The sequence below is a fragment of the Anomaloglossus baeobatrachus genome, chromosome 11 (assembly GCF_048569485.1).
Source record: "Anomaloglossus baeobatrachus isolate aAnoBae1 chromosome 11, aAnoBae1.hap1, whole genome shotgun sequence".
Taxonomy (NCBI): domain Eukaryota; kingdom Metazoa; phylum Chordata; class Amphibia; order Anura; family Aromobatidae; genus Anomaloglossus; species Anomaloglossus baeobatrachus.
Window position 1 is genome coordinate 83,793,291 of NC_134363.1, and position 21,975 is coordinate 83,815,265.

Sequence of the window (21,975 nt, forward strand, 5' to 3'; positions counted from 1 at the left end):
TATTGATTAGATTCACATCTGCACCCAGGAATGTATATCTAGCTGTCTTGATGAAAGAGTCTGGTTGACTCAAAATCGCACTGGAAAATACGCCACTTTTCATTCATCTACCTCTGGATTTCTCTTCAAATGGGCAGCACAGTTTTTATCCATCTCATGGAAATGCTTCTCATTGGTAAAGAAAAGTTATTTCTTGTATTTTTGATTCAAAATTGGAAATTAAGACAAACTTTGGGCCCCCATACTTGTTGCTGATCTTGTGTTATACTGCTCAAAAGTTGGCTCAACATTAAACCAAGGCACACGGCATTTTCTGTACCAAAGATAAAGGAGCGAGCCAAGAGACCATTCTACAGCTTGCTATTTCTGTGTGACAAAGATTGCTGGAGAAACAAGTAAAACAAGAAATTCTTTGAGATATCCTTCAGTAATTAGGCCTGCTTCACAAAAGTCAGAGCTGCCAGTCCCCTCTCCATCAATATCTTGGACCTTTAAACAGGTATAAGATTCAGATGCTGATTTGGTGGAATAAAAAGCTGATTGAGTAGGTCTTCATATTCTAGGCCATGAGTCTGGGAGCCTCACAAACTAAACCAGGTTGACCTAAATGGTTTACTTTGTGATCTAATCCTATGAAAAAGGCTTACAGTCTGGCACTTGCTGGAGCAGGGGAGCAAAACATATTCTTTTCACTATAGAGAGAGGGGGCTCTAACCTTTTTTCCTGTCTAAATCTGTGCAGGTTACTATGCAACTTGGCTTTCATTGTCTTCGCACCTGATCTATAAGTGTTTTGTAATTTTTCACTTTTTCATATTTAAATAAAACAATTATTAATAAAATTTACATTTTTGGTTTCGTTCTTCTGTTTCTCCTGCTTGTATCTTTTCAGTATAGGTAGCAGGAGCTTGAACACTTACAAGAGGCTGCTGATAAACCTTTGGCTTTACCCAGAAAGAAACGAGATTGGATGATGAAATTTTAGATTTATTCCACATGCTCTCCACTGATGACAACACACTTCTTACATCAGTATTCCAAGTTCTGTAAGCCTAGTAAAAAAGACGTTTGATAGACACCACATGTGCAGAGCACAGGCACCAGCACGCTTAATAGAGTGTCAGCAACTCATATAGTTAGTGTTTCACAGCCCTATCTGATATGCATTGGTTCAGGGCGTGACACTGCATGGCCCAGATATGCCTCAGTGTGACCCCTATGTCAGTAGCACGCACCGCACCCGACGCTGCCTCTGATATAGTGGAGTGCCCGCCCCCTCCTTTCTGACACGCAGTTAGGGTGAACCAATCACACAGGCCATCTCACCGCACCAATAGTGGCTGGCCACATCACCCGGAAATGCCATAGTGTCATCACAGGGGCTTCATAGCGTTGCTAGGATAATTATTCGGTGACAGATGTCCTACTCCTGTACATATAATACCCTTTTCTAGTATATAGAAGAGAGTCTAAATTGACTTCTTCCCCAGTCGTTCTGGGACATTTAGAACATCATTATACTAGCCTACAAATATATTTAATAGGCGATAGTGAGCTGATAACCTATAGTTTGGGGTGTTTATGGCTCTCCCTATACTAAAGGGACAGGCTTTGAAGTATTGATGTAAACCTGACCCTGGATAGGGAATTTCCACTATAGGAATCAACACTCCTAACATTCATTAAAGTAGGACTAAGTAAAGGTTATTTGGGAGAAGTGTGAATTCGGGGACAGATGTCCTACTCCTTCACATATAATATCCTTTTCTAGTATATAGAAGAGAGTCTAAATTGACTTCTTCCCCAGTCGTTCTGGGACATCTAGAACATCATTATACTAGCCTACAAATATATTTAATAGGCGATAGTGAACTGATAGCCTATAGCTTGGGGTGTTTATGGTTCTCCCTATACTAAAGGGACAGGCATTGAAGTCTTGTGGCCTTATTGTGTTGCAGTAGCATATATGGGTCTGCATAAGCATAATTATTGTTCAGGTCTGGACATGTTTTATAGAATTAACTGTAGCAGTTTTGACTGAAGTAACAACTACCAGTCTACCTTCTATTCTTGTATCTGAACCCGGTTATTTTTAACTGTGTGTTTCAGATAGGCTTCAAAATTGTGTGGAATTGTTATCAAAATTTTTTTAATAGTATTTATTAATAAAGGTTATATTTTATTGTACTGTCCACACAGCCAGTGAATTTGTCAGCGGGCATGTAGCAGAGCTGAATTGCCAGGGGACCGCACTGACAAAAATGCATCCAAAACGCATGTAAAATGCATCCAAAATACATGCATTTTGGATGCTTTCTTTTTATCAAAATGCAGTGTGAAGTCTGCCAGAGGGTGCGCTTTTTTCTGCACTGGTCAGGACGCAGTGTGCGCACATGCCCTAAAGGCCCTGTCACACACAGAGATAAATCTTTGGCAGATCTGTGGTTGCAGTGAAATCATGGACATATTGTTCCATTTGTACACAGCCACAAACCTGGCACTGATTGTCCACAATTTCACTGCAGCCACAGATCGGCCACAGATCGGCCACAGATCGGCCACAGATCGGCCAAAGATCGGCCACAGATCGGCCACAGATCGGCCACAGATCGGCCACAGATTTATCTCTGTGTGTGACAGGGCCTTAAAACTAGTCAACCATGTAAAAAACCTAGAGCTCGGTTTGTTACCAAAGTATGAAAACAAACCTTACTTCATTTATAACAATCAGAGCACTCAAAAAGTGAAATAAATTTATGACTGGGCAATGTAGGCTACATTTATTGGAAAAAAAAGCAAAATTATGGAAAATTGGTGCCACATAGGAAAATTCTGCTTGCATATTTAGAATTAACACAAAAATGCTTTAAGAATAAACAACAGTACTCATTTAACACAATTTTTGTTGATCAATGTTTAGTACAACAGCTCTTTTATTCACCTTTAAACTGATGTATTAATGAGGGAAAAAAATAGACAGAGATACATAGGGGATACAGGAAAGCTTCAAAGACTCATTTGGCCACAGGCCTATTATTGGTATATTCATAATATTTAATCATGTGGACGGGGTCTGAGCAACAGCTGAAGACAATCCATGAACACTTTAGATATCAACCACTAAGGACTCCCAAATTAAAAAAAAATTGGCAAGACTCATCTGGAATTAGGCAAAAAAAAAAAGAGAACAAGTTAAGCATCATTTTATTTCTGTTCTCTGCATAACTTTTTTGTGCAATATAGGTTTTACAGAATGTCTTACTGATACTGTTTTCTGGGTTGAGAAGAAAAGTCTGCAATCACTACGTGCAAACTGCCGAAACAGGACAGTGTGTGGTGCGCTCACAGTCCTGAAATCCTTGTATTCCCCAAACAAATGGGCAGTCACAAGAATGCATTTATGTGATTTACATACTAACATGTTCTTATCCGCTTCCTTCAATAGATCAATGAGAAAAACCAAGACAGATTATTTGACATATTACCACAACTATGCAAATCACATGTGGCTATGTGACTACATACATGCAAAAGGAGTACAGGAGAATCGAGAGAGTGTGCATATTGCAAGCGGCAATGATTTGGAACCCAGCAGTCAGAAAGTGTGACTGTAGACTGCTTCTCTCAACCCATAAAACATTTTACAATACTGAGCGCATCCTAATTATATGATTCTTCAATCAGACTACAATAAAATTTGTTTAATTTATCTTATAAATTGCAGTTATGTAATGAGAAACACATTAAATCTCTTTAATCTGTACCTCATTACATAATTACAATTTATAACGGGATTTACCCTTGTTATCTAATTACATTGGTCATGTAACAGTAAGGGGTGCTTCACACACAGCGAGCTCGCTGCCGAGATCGCTGCTGAGTCACGGTTTTTGTGACGCAGCAGTGACCTCATTAGCGATCTCGCTGTGTGTGACACTGAGCAGCGATCTGGCCCCTGCTGCGAGATCGCTGCTCGTTACACACAGCCCTGGTTCGTTTTCTTCAAAGCCGCTCTCCCGCTGTGACACACAGATCGCTGTGTGTGACAGCGAGAGAGCGACAAATGAAGCGAGCAGGGAGCAGGAGCCGGCATCTGGCAGCTGCGGTAAGCTGTAACCAGGGTAAACATTGGGTAACCAAGGTGGTTACCCGATATTTACCTTAGTTACCAGCATCTACAGCTCTCACGCTGCCTGTGCTGCCGGCTCCGGCTCTCTGCACATGTAGCTGCTGTACACATCGGGTTAATTAACCCGATGTGTACAGCAGCTAGGAGAGCAAGGAGCCAGCGCTAAGCAGTGTGCGCGGCTCCCTGCTCTCTGCACATGTAGCTGCATTACACATCGGGTTAATTAACCCGATGTGTACTGTAGCTATGGTAGGAGAGCAAGGAGCCAGCGCTCAGTGTGCGCGGCTCCCTGCTCCCTGCACACACAGCTGTGCGCTGGTAACTAATGTAAACATCGGGTAACCATACCCGATGTTTACCTTAGTTACCAGTCTCCGCAGCTTCCAGACGGCAGCTCCGTGCAAGCGCAGCGTCGCTTGCACGTCGCTGCTGGCTGGGGGCTGTTCACTGGTCGCTGGTGAGATCTGCCTGTTTGACAGCTCACCAGCGACCATGTAGCGATGCAGCAGCGATCCTGACCAGGTCAGATCGCTGGTCGGATCGCTGCTGCATCGCTAAGTGTGAAGGTACCCTAATTTCAACCCCATTGTTAAGAAAATGTTTTAAGCATAATTGTAAATCAGTATTTTAGCCTTGTGGTTCTGCACAATCTAATTAGTTTTATTATGCATAACGGTGTGTACTTCATACTGACAGTCCAGCCCAGCCCCCAATGTAGGTGTGAGTGGTTATAGCCTCTGCAGTGCTCCTCCATCATAATGTGACTGTGCGTAAGGCTTTACATTGATTACACTGATGTGTAAGAATATTTAAGTGTGCACTCATTTTATATTTCTAGTTATAAGAATCTTTATTTCGGATTATGAACATACAAAAACTTTACTGATACAATTGTATAACTTATTTGTTTTTGTTGTTGAACAATAGACTCACTTGTATCATTTATCCATAGTACAATTCCTGATTTATGTATTGTTTCCAATTATTATTTCTCTTATCTTTCCAGGCAGCTTCTACCAGATAGCTCTTGCTATTATGAGTGTATGTGAAGGAATTTGGTCAATTCCCCTTGTGAAGCCAAAGTCTTCAGACTCTAAAGTAGAATTTGACAGTGTATTGAACATGGCAAAGCATCTTTTAAGTGATACCAAGCATCTATACAACAACTTTGTAAGTCTATCCTTTAAAAATCATACTTAGTGATCAGTAAAAATAGGACCATATTCATTATTGCATTTGCAGCTTATTTGTCTAGTTTGTGGTTATCACGTTTTTTCATCTTCCCCTTATTCTTTTTTAATTTATTCCTTTTTAAAACAAATTGTTTAAATGAAATGAGTCCTCAGTGGTTGATACCTTTTAATGGCTAACTGAAAAGATGGTAACAAATACCAAGCTTTTAAGACTATTCAAGTCTCTTCATCAGGCTCAGTATAACGCAAAATCTGAAGAGTCACATATTTATACACAACAGTAAAAACAACAAGTTATGTGAAGCAGAACTATCTGTATGGGAAGGGGACAAACCGTTGTGGCAGCAAATATTGCATCAGTTCATAGATAAGGAGAGTGAAAGTTTTATTGATCTCTGATTGGGGTCTGTTCCAAAGTTGTGATGCCCCCAGATGGTCTGAGGAGCACATTTCTTAATTGATGTGTTATACTGAGCCTGATGAAAAGACCTGAGCAGTCTCAAAAGCTTGCTATTTATTACCATCTTTTCAGTTAGCCATTAAAAGGTATCAACCACCGAGGACTCTCAGTTCTTTTAAAAAATGTTTTTATCTCTACTGGCTAACACAGTACAAAGATACAGTATATTTTGCTTGCCTTTTTTTAAAGTAATTTGGAGTGATTTTGCATACATCAGATATTTTGGCGGAACGTTTTGCAACATTTTATTTGGAACATGCAACTTTTTTATGTTAAACAAAAAAAAAATTTTTAAGACAAAAATAAGGAGGATTTTTTTTATTTTGCACAAATTATATGAACCACGTGTGCAATTTTAAAGAATATGGTGCAACATAATAAAATAACAAATAGCAAAGGACAATTGCAGAAAATTAAACACAAACTTAAATGAGGTATCTGGCTTATAATTTACTTGGTCCTCTCTCCTGAATAACCTATGAATGAATGCACTGAATTTGTTTGTTCATGGCGATTTTATTAAAAGTGCTATACTGCAGTTATATCACTGAAATATTAACATAATACATATGTAAAATATAGGTTTAAGGGTTCTATGTTTTGCAAATTATTGTTTAAAATACAGAAGGTTAAAAATCATGATTAAATGTTTAATCATGTTGCAAGAAAATTGCAAAGGAGATTTTTTTTTTTCAAAATTTTTAACAGTTGGCCTTCTAGCAAACATACTTCTATGCTGATTAATGATATATAGGTCTTGAAAAATTACTCATATTCACGTCTGAAAGCACTCCACGGATTCATATTTTTATCTAATATTGGAAATCTAGAAGTGAGTTGTAAGCATAGAGGTAATAGAATCATAGAATGTGGAGTTGGATGGGATCTCAAGGGCCATTGGGTCCACCCCCTGCGAATGCAGGTTTTCCTAAATCATCACAGCTATATGTTTATCCAGCTTCATCTTGAAGATTTCCATTGATGGAGAGCTCACTACCTCCCATGGTAGCCTGTTCCACTCTCTGACTGCCCCACTGTCACTAAGTTTTTCCTAATGTCTAATCTGAATCTCCTTCCTTTTAGTTTCATCCCATTGCTTCTTGTACTTCTATGTACTAATCAGAATAGGGTAGTTCCGTCTGCACTGTGACTACCTTTCAGGTATTTATAGATCGCTATTAAGTCTCCTCTCAGCCTTCTCTTTTGCAAATTAAACATTCCTAGTTCTTTTAGCCGGTCTTAATATGATATGGTTTGCAGACCCTCTACCATATTGGTTGCTCTTCTCTGGACTTGCTTCAATATATCGATGTATTTCTTGAATTGGGGTGCTCAGAACTATATACAGTATTCCAGATGGGGTCTGACTAGGGCAGAGTATAGGGGAATAATGACCTCTCTTGATCTAGATTTCATGCTTGTCTTGATACATCCCAGAATTTTGTTGATCTTTTTAGCTGCAGCACCGCAATGTTGGCTCATGTTAAATCTAGGATCTACTACTATGCCCAAGTCCTTTTCAAATGTGCTATCGATTAGTTCTGTTCCTCCCATACTATATTTTTCCTTTCCACATTTCTTTTACCCAGAAGCAGTACTTTGCATTTGTCCCTGTTAAACACCATTCTGTTTGCCTCGTCCCATTGTTCGAGTGTGTCTAGATGCTTTTAATTACGCTTTCTTTCCTCTCTAGTGTTGGCTATTCCTCCTTTCTTAGTATCAGCTGCAAATTTAAAGAGTTCCCCAATAATTCCATTGTCCAGATCATTTAAAAAGATATTAAACAGTACTTGGCCAAGGACAGAGCCTTGCGACGCCCCACTTTTGACTTGCATGAAGGAACTACTTTCACAATACATGTATGGGTTTTCATTGCTGTATAACACTTTCTTTAAGTCATAAATCACCAAGGTATTTTAACCCTAGAAGGCATACCTGGGGTCTCCCAGGCCTGTAAGGTTACTTGTTTTCTTTTTTCTCCAAGATTACTTGTTAACTTAATGTTTTGAAATATTCACATCTCAAATAAACTTTGGAAAGTATTTCTATTTGAGTTGCTCCATGTTATTTGTGTACCGCCCTGAGAGGGGCCCGGCCGCTTCCTCCGCTTGCTCGGGCCGAGCCGCTCGAGGTCCGGGCTCAGGTTGTCGGTGGCACGAGCGCCTCCGGACCGGGGGCCACGTCGCTCTTGTTAAGGGGGAGTAGGCGATGGGAGGATGATGGTGGTCGTGTAACGGGTCGTGACGCCACCCACGGGTCGTGGTGACGGGAGAAGCACCACCGCTGATGTAATGGCGGGCTCGTCCGGGATCGGTGTTGCGACCGCAGCCGAGATGTTAGCCCGTCCGTGGGTAGGGGCGGTGTGTCCCGGGGCCCGGTGGGGGACTGTAAGAGTTGGTGGTTGTTGTAGTCGGGGTGCAGGGTGCCGTGCCACGGTGTAGTGTGTCGTGCCCAGATGGCACTGGTGTACTCACGATTAATTCACACTGAGTCACTGGTAAACCAAAGTTCGGTAGTGGTCGGTCCCCGCGGTCAGCTGCTGATGTCCCCTGTGGGGTTGATGGTGGCTCCTTTTCCCGTGCACCTCTGGATGTTTGTGTTTCGGCCCCCCTGCCTAAGCAGTGTTAGCCCGCTCCCCGGCGTTAAGCTGCCGGAGGAGCCCTCGGTTGCCCGCAGGCGCTGGCCCGTCGGGTGTTTGGCCCTTGGCGGTGGCACTCACCCGGACTCGGTGGGCTTTTGCCTTCTTTCAGGACTTTGGGTGTGGATTAACCCGTGAGGTCTGGCCAGCAATCAGTCAATTTCCCTATACTCAGTGGCTTCTAAGCTAGGACGGGGTCTGAGTACCCTTCTTGTTGGTGCTCCGGTACACGTTTGACTCCCCGGTTCAGGACCGGCGGGCCACAACCCAGGCCCGGTCCGTACGGTTCCGCCGGTTGCTGTACTCCTGCAGACGGCCACCACCGCTTGCCTGCCTGACGTTCTCTAAGGGGCCCAGGCTCCTACCCAGGTCCCTGACAGTCTCTCTCCTTTTTCACCTCCTGACACTGTCAACTTTGTCTGCTTGAACTTCCTGCTCCAGGACAGTAGTCTCCTCGGTGGGCATGTCTTTCCGCCTGACTCCACCCACCCGGTGTGCTCTACTCGCCCTGAGGGAGGCATCAGGTCTCCCTATCGGGTGACATGTGTGTGACCTCACAGGGGATGGGTGTGTGTGTGTACGTGGCTGATGTAATTACCTGTGACCCCTGGGGTCCAGGGCGTCACATACCCCCTTGGTTTAATGCAGACCTTCCGCGGGCTGCCCGACCAACTCCGGTTTATTTTTATTTTTCAAACTGTAAAACGGGAAAGAAAAACGGGAAAAACACTTACAATTATAATAACATTTCTACAAACTATGGTTATTGAAGGTCTTCCCTTAACGGGAGGCATTTTACTTTAACGTTTCAAACTTTATTAAACGGGAACGGGTCCATGTCCTTCCGCCTTTACCACCCAATCAACCTAGCCTTGATGCTGCCCCTAAGAAATGGGCAGCACTCCTTTTCCCCAGTCCAGAAACAGGAACACGGTAGGTCACCCAGGCGGGAACGGGTACAGTACAGCGCACCCGGCAGTTGTTAAAGGGCTCCCCGGAGGATGGTCACCGGTCCCGGTGGTGACCGGACCCCAGCCTCCTCTGCTGCGGGTCCTACCTCCAATCTGCCTCTCCGGAGGCCAACAGAACGGGAAGGCATGATAAAAGGGGCAGGATAGGGCAATATTTACAAGCCCAAAAGTTTTTGTGTGGCCGGCTAGTCCACGGCCTTGTCCATGAGCAGTCACTCACGCAACAAGATTTTAAAAACACACAAGTCCCAACGGGGACGGGTCCTTTTCAGTTACAACAGATTTCCATTTTACTCAGTGGGAGGTTCCTCTTCCTCAACCTCCATATCGGGGGTGTACGGTGGAGGAGGGGGCTGTCAGCCACTCTGAACATCTAGGGCAAACCAGCCCCTCTCCCCTCGGTGCCGGGTGTAGTGCACCAAGTCGCCAGTTAGGAGGTCACGGTCCGGGATGCCTGAACGGGAGATGGATGTTTACATCCCGCCGGGAAAAGAACACCTCCACTTCCAGACCAGGGTCGTACAAGAATCCCCAGCCCTTGTCCTTGTTGAAGTGCCGGACCTGGCCCTGGTGGGTGGGGCCCAATACCCAGTAGTCGGCGCTCCTTAGGTGCTCCTTCCCCTCGATGGTACGGGCTAACACCTCCTCTCTCTTCCTTTCACGGGCCGCAATCTCCCGACTCAACTGGCTGGGTTGCCGCTCCCAGTACGGTGGGTTTACATACCCGGGGTCTGCTTCGGTGGGGGTCTGGCCCAGCGGGTGCTCTCCAGTGTCGACCACTATCGACACCCTCGGAGGGGAGCGCTGCTGTGTCGCGGCCGGCTCTGCTGCCCTGCAGCTGCCTCCCCGCGGAACCTCAGCCGAGGCCCGCGACCCTGGAGCAGTTTGTTTCGCCTTCGGAGCTTTCTTGGCCGGGTGGGTTGCTGGGGCCTGGGTACCTCTGGGCGCGGCCACTTCCGGGGCCCTCGGCATCGCCTCCGGCTCAGGTGCCGTCCGGTAACGAGTCTCCTCCGGCAACGGGCTCTGCGCGGCGATGCGGGACGGGAGTCGCCATGCTGCACAGTGTAGGTCCAGGAACGGATGCAGGGTCCTGGAGTCCCTGCCTTTTTATCTTCTCGGTTACATCAGGCAGCCTTCTCGCCCGCCTCCCCCTTGGTTTTCTCTTAACACTCCTCCTTCGGGGGCGGGGCTTCTCTTTTCGCGCCTTCACTGCTCGGGGAAGACGACTCGAGCGGGAAACTTTCGTGCCAAGATGGCGGGACTTCATCTTTTTCGGCAGGACGCCGCTGACGGAAACTTCTAAGGCGCACTTTCCACAGGTAAGTGGACTGTCTGAATCCTGTTCGTGACGCCAGAAAGAGTATACGTGTACCGCCCTGAGAGGGGCCCGGCCGCTTCCTCCGCTTGCTCGGGCCGAGCCGCTCGAGGTCCGGGCTCGGGTTGTCGGTGGCACGAGCGCCTCTATACCGGGGGCCATGTCGCTCTTGTTAAGGGGGAGTGGGTGGTGGGAGGATGGTGGTCGTGTAACGGGTCGTGACGCCACCCTCGGGTCGTGTGACGGGAGAAGCACCACTGCTGCGGCTGCAGTAATGGCGGGCTCGTCCGGGATCGTTGTTGCAGCCGCAGCCGAGATGTTAGCCCCTCCGTGGGTAGGGGTGGTGTGTCCCGGAGCCCGGTGGGGGACTGTAAAGGCCCTGTCACACACAGAGATAAATCTGCGGCAGATCTGTGGTTGCAGTGAAATTGTGGACAATCATTTCCAGGTTTGTAGATGTGTACAAATGGAACAATATATCCATGATTTCACTGCAACCACAGATCTGCCAAAGATTTATCTCTGTGTGTGACAGGGCCTTAAGAGTTGGTGGTTGTTGTAGTCGGGGTGCAGGGTGCCGTGCCGCGGTGTAGTGTGTCGTGCCCGGATGGCACTGGTGTACTCACGATTAATTCACACTGAGTCACTGGTAAACCAAAGTTCGGTAGTGGTCGGTCTCCGCGGCCGGCTGCTGATGTCCCCTGTGGCGTTGATGGTGGCCCCTTTTCCCGTGCACCTCTGGATGTTTGTGTTTCGGCCCCCCTGCCAAAGCAGTGGTAGCCCGCTTCCCGGCGTTGAGCTGCCGGAGGAGCCATCGGTTGCCCGCAGGCGCTGGCCCGTCGGGTGTTTGGCCCTTGGTGGTGGCACTCACCCGGACTCGGTGGGCTTTTGCCTTCTTTCGGGACTTTGGGTGTGGATGAACCCGTGAGGTCCGGCCAGCAATAAGTCAATTCGCCTATACTCAGTGGCTTCTAAGCTAGGACGGGGTCTGAGTACCCTTCTTGTTGGTGCTCCGGTACACGTTTGACTCCCCGGTTCGGGACCGGCGGGCCACAACCCAGGCCCGGTCCGTACGGTTCCGCCGGTTGCTGTACTCCTGCAGACGGCCACCACCGCTTGCCTGCCTGACGTTCTCTACGGGGCCCAGGCTCCTACCCAGGTCCCTGACAGTCTCTCTCCTTTTTCACCTCCTGACACTGCCAACTCTCCTAGGTGGGCGTGTCTTTCTGCATGACTCCGCCCACCCAGTGTGCTCTACTCGCCCTGAGGGAGGTATCAGGTCTCCCTATCGGGTGACATGTGTGTGACCTCACAAGGGGTGGGGGTGTGTGTGTATGTGGCTGATGTAATTACCTGTGACCCCTGGGGTCCAGGGCGTCACATTTGCACACAGGCCTAAAAGGTCCCAGGTATGTGAAAGTGTAGATTTCTATGGTTGTGCGTTCTAGGGTTAATTAATCATAGTGCTATATTTTTTACATAATATTTATACCTGTGTGTTGCATCTTTTCATTTTTGATAACTATTTGTCATCACTTTATGAATACTGTCAATTTATATATATTTCAGATATTCATTATATCTATGTGGGTCTTTTGATTATTTTACTGGCTGCATCCCAATGCAGATTTTCTTGTAGGAAACAAATGGTGGTGCAATTTGCGCATTATTTTTTCTATGCTATACTTTCCAACAAAGATTTATAGCATAATATTAAAATATAGGAAGCGCATTTGATGTTTTGTATGTGTTTTTCCTAGTTTTTGAATTGTATTTGTTTAATTCACATTTTGGTTAGGACTATATTAATATACAAGCTAATTCCATTGGTATTTTCATATTAAGGGCTATAATTGTTTTTAAAACCAACATTTTAACACAATAAATACATAAAGAAAAAAGGTATTTTAAAATTGTGAAACCTTTTTGCTATAATACTTTGCCTAATGCTTTTTCTAAAAGCCCCGTCATACGCAACGACTTATCTAACGATATATCGCCGGGGTCACGGATTCCATGAAGAACATCCAACATAGTTAGCGACGTCGTTGCGTGTGACACCAACGAATGGCCGTTAACGATCAAAAATACTCACCTTATCGTTGACACATCGTTCACTTTCAAAATATCGTTGATTGTAGAGGTCGCAGGTTGTTCGTCGTTCCCGAGGCAGCACACATTGCTACGTGTGACACCGCGGGAACGACGAACTGCAGCTTACCTGCGGCCGCTGACAATGAGGAAGAAAGGAGGTGGGCGGGCTGTTACGGCCGCTCATCTCCGCCCCTCCACTTCTATTGGATGGCTGCTGTGTGATGTCGCTGTGACGCCGCACAAAACGCTCCCTTAGAAAGGAGGCGGTTCGCCGGCAACAGCGACGTCCCTAAGCAGGTAAGTCCATGTGACGGCTCCTAACGATTTTGTGCGCCACGGGCAGCAATTTGCCCGTGACACACAAACGATGGGGGAGGGTGCTTTCACCAGCGATATCGCAAGCGATATCGCTGCGTATAACACCCCCTTTACTCTATGCAATTGGTAGATTTCTTATTTGTGTACTCATATCCGTACGTTATGTCTATTTTGCAGAAAATCAAGTACCCTTATGAAGGAGAACACAAGTTAGAAAGTTTACCAGTACTGTCAATTAATGCTGCAGAATTGTCTACTATTCAGGTAAATATTTTGGTTGAGATAGTTTATTTTCTGTTTCTCTATCATTTAAAAAATTTTGTGTTTCACAATTATGGATAAAAAGTCCATCTAGAAGCATGCCTATTTGATTAATAAGAATTAAGAATTGCATAAAAGCAGAAGTCGGGAAGTCTGCAGCTATTTTAGGATCAATCTGGATAGTTAGAGAACATCACAGCTCACAGTATAGTGTGACGCCCTGGACTAGCCAGGTAGTCACATACATACCAACATACACCCCCCCACCCTAGACAGTTACAACAGTCAACCAAAAACCCTTGTTGCCTCCCTCCAGGGTCTGATGTCCACACCAGGTGGGGCGGAGCCAGGCAGTTGGCCTCACCCACCGAGGAGTTCACAGGCCTGGAGGCGGGAAAAGTAGTAGATGAGTTTAGGAGGTGAAAGTGAGAGGTCAGAAAACTGCAAGTGTCTGGGTCGGAGCCCAGGCACTGACAGCAAGGTTGGCAGACGGTGGTGGGTGTCTGCAGGAGTTAGCGGAACTGTGCAGAGCCGTAGGACCGTGGCTGGGTGGTGGCCGACCAGTACCGAACCCGGGGAGCGGAGTGAAGCTAAGCACATAGGCAGGGCCATTGGACCCTGACCAGGCTTGGAGCCGCCAACAATAGTCAAATCCGAGTGTGACAGGAACCCCAGGGGTTTCCCAACAACCAAGACCCGACAGAAGGCAAAAGTCCACACCGTGAGGATATACAACCATCGCCACAGGCTAGAGATCCAAGGGCCAGCGCCTGCGGGCAAAACGGGCTCCTATGACACCTATACGCCGGGGAGCGGACTACCGGTGGGCAACCACAGGAGTCAGAACATTCTAAAAGGTGCAGGGAAAGAAAGCCACCATCAGCCGTCCAGGGAGAGCACAACAACACTGCAGCCGGCTGCGGGACCCGTCCATCCGGCCATTTTGGTTTACCAGAGACTCTGTCATTGATTGTCTGAGTGAGTACACCGGTGCCGTCCGGCACCGCGCCGCACTGTCCTTGCAACCCTGCATCCCAGCCATCCAGCCTCCCCGTTACACCACCGGGCCCCGGGATCACCAACCCCTTACTCACAGAGGGGACAACATCCTAGCTGCTCCCTACCATCTCTCCCGGGATCCCCGTCACCAGCAGCGGTGGTGCCATCATCACCACGTCCCTTGGGTGGCGTCACAAACTCTCCCCCCAAACAAACCATCCCTTTTCACTCATGGGTGAGGAGCGCTGCTCGAGTCCCCGGGTCCGGCCCACCGCTCGAGCAACCGAGCAGCAGCAGCAGAAGCCCCGGACCCGAGCGTGGCGAGCGCGTCCCCTCTGCCCGCGACAATAGCAATAGAGATAGGAAGAAGAAAACCACTAAGGCGGGGGCCAGAGGAGGACTAATGTGATCCTTGCATGACACTCGGCTCACACTGGCAGCACAGCAGGAGCCGAGTGTGATGCGAGTGTCACTGCGACTGAGATCCAATCATGTGATCGAACCTCAGCTACGAGGGGCGGGTTGACTCTGAGGAGGGGAGGGCCATCATTGAGGAGGGGTGGGCCGGCGCTGCGGAGGGGAGGGATGTATCTCCCTCTCTCCTCTGTTGCCAGCTATTTCCATTCTCGCCCTGCACTCACGGTATACCGGTGTACTGCGAGTGCTGTGCGATTTTTCACTCGCCTCACAGACTTGAATGGGCGCAAGAGAAACAAGGATCGCATTGCACCCACAGCATGCTGCGATTGTTTTCTCGGTCTGATTAGGGCTGAGAAAATAATCACTCATGGGTGATGGCACATAGGCTAATATATGTCCAAGTGGAATGCGAGAAAACATCGCATTCCACTCGCTAAGATTTTCATGCCGTGTGTCTTAGGCCTTAAACAATAGCTACATTCTACAGATAGTACAGTATGTGTTCTAAACCAGCAGAAGTGAAGAATAGTGTAGTTTTTGAAGAAAAGAGAATGCCACAGAGATTCAGAAACAACAAAAATGTTTTCAAGGTTATTTAGTAATTTATTGGTGAGTAGAGATAGACAAACCTGCAGATGTTCGGGTTTGGCCGGACTTAAAAAAAAGTCTGATTTAGTACAGTACTTGAGCCCGAATATTAGCCTGGAAGCAAAACACTATATAAGTCTATGTAGACCCGAACTTGGACGCTATAAAATGGTGATAGAGCTAAGAGGCTGTAAAACAGGAGAATTATATATACAAAGTGTTACACGTCGTGGCTCTCTTATTGCAAGGAATGAGGTGGTCTCCCATTCCTTGTCGGCCACGAGCCCTCCTGCTCAGCAGCACCAAAGGTCTGGGAGACTGTGCAGTCTGTAGGAGTTGCCTTCTCAGAGACACAGCAGAAGGGTGACACCTAGTGGTTCTCCCCTTGCAAGGAATGGAGCGGTCTCCCATCCCTTGCCTGCCACGAGCTCTCCTGCTCAGCATCACAGAGGCTCTGGGAGGTTGCGCAGTGTGCAAAGAATAGATGCTTAGGGAAGCAGCAAGACTTCCCATGTCTCTGCACATTGTGAAACCGGGGATCCCGCTTTTATGACCCAGAGGCAGGAAGATGAGCATGTGCTCCACGTGACGTTTTCTGATTCGCTCACTGATATCCCACGGCCCCATGACGAGGCTGGTGATGTGCTGAATCCTGACTGGCTGGGCCAGGACGTCCCGAACCCTGATTGGGTCACGCCCGTCTCGCGCCCGCCCTTGGGTGGAGCTACACCTCCTTAAAAGCTCCCCCTGCCATCATGGCGGTGTGCGACTGTCCTTCTATGTTTGGATGTCTGGCAGCGTGCTGCCACGCCACTGCTTAGGCATTATTGTCTTTTGTGGGCTTTGCCCTTGCTGCTCAGGCAGCACCTAGTTTGCAGGTCTTGCCCCTGCCTTGCTGCTCCGGCAGTATCCCATTTAGCAGGCTGTGTTCCTGTCCCAGGTGAGCTCCTCGAGTCTGTCGGACTCACTTGGTTTCTGAAGCACACGTGCGTGGGCACCTTTGTGCTACCCCTGTGCCATATTCATGTGACTCCCGCTGGCACATGTGTGTAGGCACCTCTGTGCGTCCCCGTGCAACAGGTACACCGTACGAGAAGCCCCGAGCCATACAACCCTCACGGGTTAGGGCGGACCGGTGTACATAGATCGTCTGTGACGTTCCAGACGATCACTAGCAGCAACCCGCTCACTCTTTCCTGACCATAGCAGCGGTCCCTTACACCGCACAGTGGTCCTTGACCGGCGGAAGCTGTCCATTTCCCATCTTGGCACGCTTCCCCGGGTCCCCCTCGTAACACAAAGTCTCCTGAGCAGCTGTCACACTGCCTCCGGGTTCAAAGAAATGTGATTGACACATGGGAGACTCGATAAGTAGAATTCTCATGTTTTAATGTTTCTTGTTTACTTTTTTGTTATCCTGGTGACCGAACCTGAACACTAAGGGCTCGTGCGCACATTGCGTAATATCATGCATTTACGCTGCGTTTAGCACTGCAGCGTAAAAGCATGCGTCCTGCGTCATCAGCACAATCTATGTAGATTGTGTATAATCCGTGCGCACGTTGCTTTTTTGAACGCAGCGATTTGGATGCTAAAATTTTGACCCAAATCCGTGCGTTCAATAAAGCAGCATGTCAATTAATTTGTGCGCTTTGGATGCAGCTCCCACTCTGTCTTTTGGAGAGACAGCATCCATAGCGCATGAAATCGGCATGTAATCTGCTGAAACGCTGCATCCATTACGCAGTGTTTCTGCAGCGATTTGAAGCGCACATGTGCTGTCAAATCGCTGCAGAAACTTCAGCATTTACGTGCAAACAAGCCCTAAGACAGACGTCCCTGAGAAGTCCGTGTTCAGGGTCCGTGTACGGACACTGGGTGTCCGAAACAGACCCCAAACTTTACAGTTTGGGTTCGCCCATCACTATTGGTGAGATGAACAGTAAGTGTTTGTACTCAGATAAGGCTAAGTTCACACTTCAGTTGTTTTGCATCAGTCACATGCGTTGCTTGACGCATGTGAATGATGCGTTGTACAACGGATGACAACGGTGACAAAGAAAAGAATTTCTTTGTCGGACTCCGTTGTGTGCTGGGGGCGGAGTTCGGGGAGCGGAGCTGAGGACGTCAGTGCCGCGGTCTGCATGGCTGGGGACAGGTGTGTGTGTGTCTACATGCGTGTGTACATGCGGAGAGTGCGTGAGGGGGCGGAGCGTGAGGGGGCGGAGCCGTGGAGCTGAGGACGTCAGTGCCGCGGGGACTGCAGGGCTGGGGACAAGTGAGTGTGAGTGTGAGTGTGTGTCTGAGTGTACACATGCGGCGTGCGGGAGGGGACGGAGCCGAGTGGTGAAGTGTCGGCCTCCTTGCACACTGTATCCAGGGTAAATATCGGGTATAAGCAAAGCACTTTTTGCTTGGTTACCCGATATTTATCTTGGATACCAGCTTAGCGCGGGCTCCCTACACCCGTAACCACTGTAAATATCGGGTAACTAACCAAAGCGCATTGCTTGGTTACCCGATGTTTATCCTGGTTACGGGGGCGGGGAGCCAGAGAGTGCATGCGCAGCGAAATCCTACGGATCTCGCTGCTCAAAAAACGTTACATGCTGCGTTGCTCCCGCCCGGCGGTCAGTTAAAAAACAACTGACCGCGACGCAGCGGATGCAACGCAGCATCATCAGTCACAATTCGTCACTAATAGAAGCCAATGGGGAAAAACAGGATTCCTGCAAAATATTTTCCAGGATACCGTAATTCCTCAAGGCGACGGATTGTGACTGATGCAAAACAACTGAAGTGTGAACTTAGCCTAAGATGGGGGTAGAAATATAAGGATGATGATGAGGATGATAATGATTGGTGGACAGGGCCTGGGAATAACATCAGGTTGAGAATGAGTTATGTCATCAGTGATGGGAAGTGCAGTGTTCCTCTCTGCCATCAGCTGCCCCATAACGCGATCACGAGGCTCCCATGGGCTGTCATAACAGTGCGGGGTCAAATGATGACCCCTGTCGCTGTCATGACTCACTTCCTGTGAGTGTCGGCAGAGTCCCCGTACTCACAGGAAAACAGCATTTCTGCTGATCGCAGCGCTCTAATCATCACAAGCAATCAGAGTGTGCAGGCATAAAGTCTCCTAAGGGGACTAGTAAAATAAATGGAAAAATGTAGAAAAAGAGTTTTAAAAAATATTGCAAAACAAAAAAAACTAAAAGTTTGAATCACCCGCTTTTTTGTCCCATTGAAAAGGAAACAATACAAAAAAAATATACAAATTTGGTATTGTTTAGAAATGCCCGATCTATCAAAATATAACTTCAATTTATCTGATTGGTAAAAGGCGTATTGAGAAAAAAAGAATTACAAACGCCAAAATTATGATTTTTTTTTTGGTTGCCGCAACATTGCATTAAAATGCAATAAGTGGCGATCAAAACACCACATGTTCTCAAAAATGGTAAAATTAAAAAGACAAGCTCGAGATGCAAACAATAAGCCATCACTGAGCCCAAGATCCTGAAAAATTCTAACACTACGAACCTCAAAATTGGCAACAAAAGAGCAATTTTTTTTTTCTAACAAACTTCTGTTTTTTTTTTCACCATTTAAATAAACATAAAACTATGTATACTTGGTATCTACGAACTCATACTGACCTGGGGAATGATATTACCAGGTAAATTTTATCATATAGTGAGCATGGTAATAAACCCCCCCAAAAAAAAACAATTGTGCAGTTGCACTTTTTTTTTGCAATTTCACCACACTTGGAATTTTTATCCCATTTTTCAGTACAATACGTGGCAGAATAAATTGTGGTGTTTACAAGTACAACTCGTCCCGCAAAAAAAGCTCTAATATGGCTATATTGATAAAAAAATAAAAAAGTTATGGCTCTTGGAAGAAAGGGAAGGAAAAAACAAATTCAAAAAAGAAAATTGCCGGGGGAGGGTGGGGGGGTGAAGGGGTTAAAAAGGAAATCTGTCACCAGGTTTTTGCTCCCCTGAGAGCAGCATAATGTAGAGACAGAGAGACAGAAACTCTGATTCCAGCAATGTGTCACTTACTGAGCTGTTTACTGTCATTTTGATAAAATCTCAGTTTTTTATGCTGCAGATTTAGCAGTTTTTTGAATGGGGAGCTCTATTACCCCACCCACAACACTGATTGACAGCTATCTGCCAATATACAGTGTACACAGAAAGCTGTTAATCAGTGGTGGGGTGGGACTAAGACAAAGTACTCCTCTAATGATAATCTTCTGCTGATTAAACAGTGATTATATCAAAACTACATTAAGCAGCACAGTAAGTGAAGCCACTGGAATCAGGATCTCTGTCTCTACATTATACTGCTCTCAGATTAGGTGGCAAAAACCTGAGGATAGATTCCATTTAATCATAGTATCATAGTATCATAGTTTTTAAGGTTGAAGGGAGACTCTAAGTCCATCTAGTTCAACCCGTAGCCTAACATGTTGATCCAGAGGAAGGCAAAAAAAAACCCAATGTGGCAAACAAGTTCCAATGGGGAAAAAATGTCCTTCCTTCGTCCACATCCGGCAATCAGACTAGTTCCCTGGATCAACACCCTGTCATAAAATCTAATATACATAACTGGTAATATTATATTTTTCAAGAAAGGCATCCAGGCTCTGCTTAAATGTTAGTAGTGAATCACTCATTACAACATCATGCGGCAGAGAGTTCCATAGTCTCACTGCTCGTACAGTAAAGAATCCTCGTCTGTGATTATGATTAAACCTTCTTTCCTCAAGACGTAGCGGATGCCCCCGTGTTCCAGTCGCAGGCCTAGGTGTAAAAAGATCTTTGGAAAGGTCTCTGTACTGTCCCCTCATATATTTATACATTGTGATTAGATCCCCCCTAAGCCTTCGTTTTTCCAGACTAAATAACCCCAAGTTTAATAACCTGTCTTCGTATTGCAGCCCACCCATTCCTCTAATAATCTTGGTCGCTCTTCTCTGCACCCTCTCCAGTTCAGCTATGTCCTTCTTATATATCGGTGACCAGAATTGTACACAGTATTCTAAGTGCGGTCGCACTAGTGACTTGTACAGAGGTAGAACTATATTTTTTTCATGAACATCCCATTATTTTATTAGCCTTGGCAGCAGCTGCCTGACACTGTCCACTAAAGTGAAGTTTACCATCCACCCATACACCCAAGTCTTTTTCTGTGTCTGTTTTACCCAGTGTTCTACAATTAAGTACATAATTATAACTTTTATTTCCTCTACCCAAGTGCATGACCTTACATTTATCTACATTAAACTTCAATTGCCACTTCTCAGCCCAATCCTCCAATTTACATAAATCTCCCTGTAATATAAAATTATCCTCCTCTGTATTGATTACCCTGCAGAGTTTAGTATCATCTGCAAATATTGAAATTCTACTCCGCATGCCCCCAACAAGGTCATTTATAAATATGTTGAAAAGAAGCGGGCCCAATACTGACCCCTGTGGTACCCCACTATGAACTGAGACCCAGTCCGAGTACGTACCATTAATAACCACCCTTTGTTTCCTATCACTGAGCCAGTTTTTAACCCAGTTACACATATTTTCCCCTATCCCCATTATTCTCATTTTATGTACCAACCTTTTGTGTGGCACCGTATCAAAAGCTTTTGAAAAGTCCATATACACAACATCCACTGCATTTCCCTGGTCCAGGCTTGAACTTACCTCTTCATAGAAGCTGATCAAATTAGTTTGACAGGATCGATCCCTCATAAACCCATGTTGATTCTCTGTCATAAAGTTATTTTTCTTGAGATACTCCAGTATAGCATCTCTCAAGAAACCCTCAAGGATTTTACCAACCGTAGAGGTTAAACTTACCGGCCTATAATTTCCCGGCTCAGTTTTTGTCCCCTTTTTGAATATTGGCACCACATTTGCTATGCGCCAGTCCTGCGGTACTGACCCTGTTATTAAGGAATCTGAGAAGATTAAAAATAATGGTCTATCTATCACAGAACTCAATTCCTGTAGTACTCTGGGGTGTATGCCATCCGGGCCCGGAGATTTGTCAACCTTAGTGATTTCGAGGCGGCGGCGTACTTCCTGCTGGGATAAGCAGGTAATATTCAAGGGTGAATTTATGGTATCACTGGTCATGTCATCTGCCATGGCATTTTCTTGTATAAAAACCGTAGAAAAAAAGTCATTCAGCAGGTTGGCTTTACCCTCATCCCCTTCCACCATTTCACCAAGACTATTTTTAAGGGGTCCAACACTATCGCTTTTCAGTTTTTTACTGTTTATGTAGTTAAAGAATATTTTAGGATTATTTTTACTTTCTCTCGCAATGAGTCTCTCTGTCTCAAACTTAGCTAACTTAATTTGCTTTTTACATATTTTATTTAATTTTCTATAATTATATAATGCCTCATCACTACCTACCCTCTTTAATTCTTTTAAGGCTTTCTGTTTTTCTTTTATTGCTTCCCTTGCAGCTCTATTTAGCCATAGGGGTTTCCTCCTATTTCTAGCATGTTTGTTCCCATAGGGTATATTTTCTGCACAAGCCCTATTCAGGATGCTCATAAAAGTCTC

The 21,975-nt window shown here is 46.1% G+C and overlaps 1 protein-coding gene across 1 annotated transcript in view; it reads left to right on the forward strand.

The window, feature by feature from the left end:
* Positions 1-21,975, forward strand: part of IL11 (interleukin 11) — a 153,956-nt gene that overhangs the window by 94,804 nt on the left and 37,177 nt on the right. The window contains exons 5-6 of the mRNA XM_075327262.1: positions 5,135-5,298; positions 13,295-13,381. Coding sequence (XP_075183377.1) covers positions 5,135-5,298; positions 13,295-13,381 — 251 coding nt within the window. The remainder of the gene's footprint in view (positions 1-5,134; positions 5,299-13,294; positions 13,382-21,975) is intronic.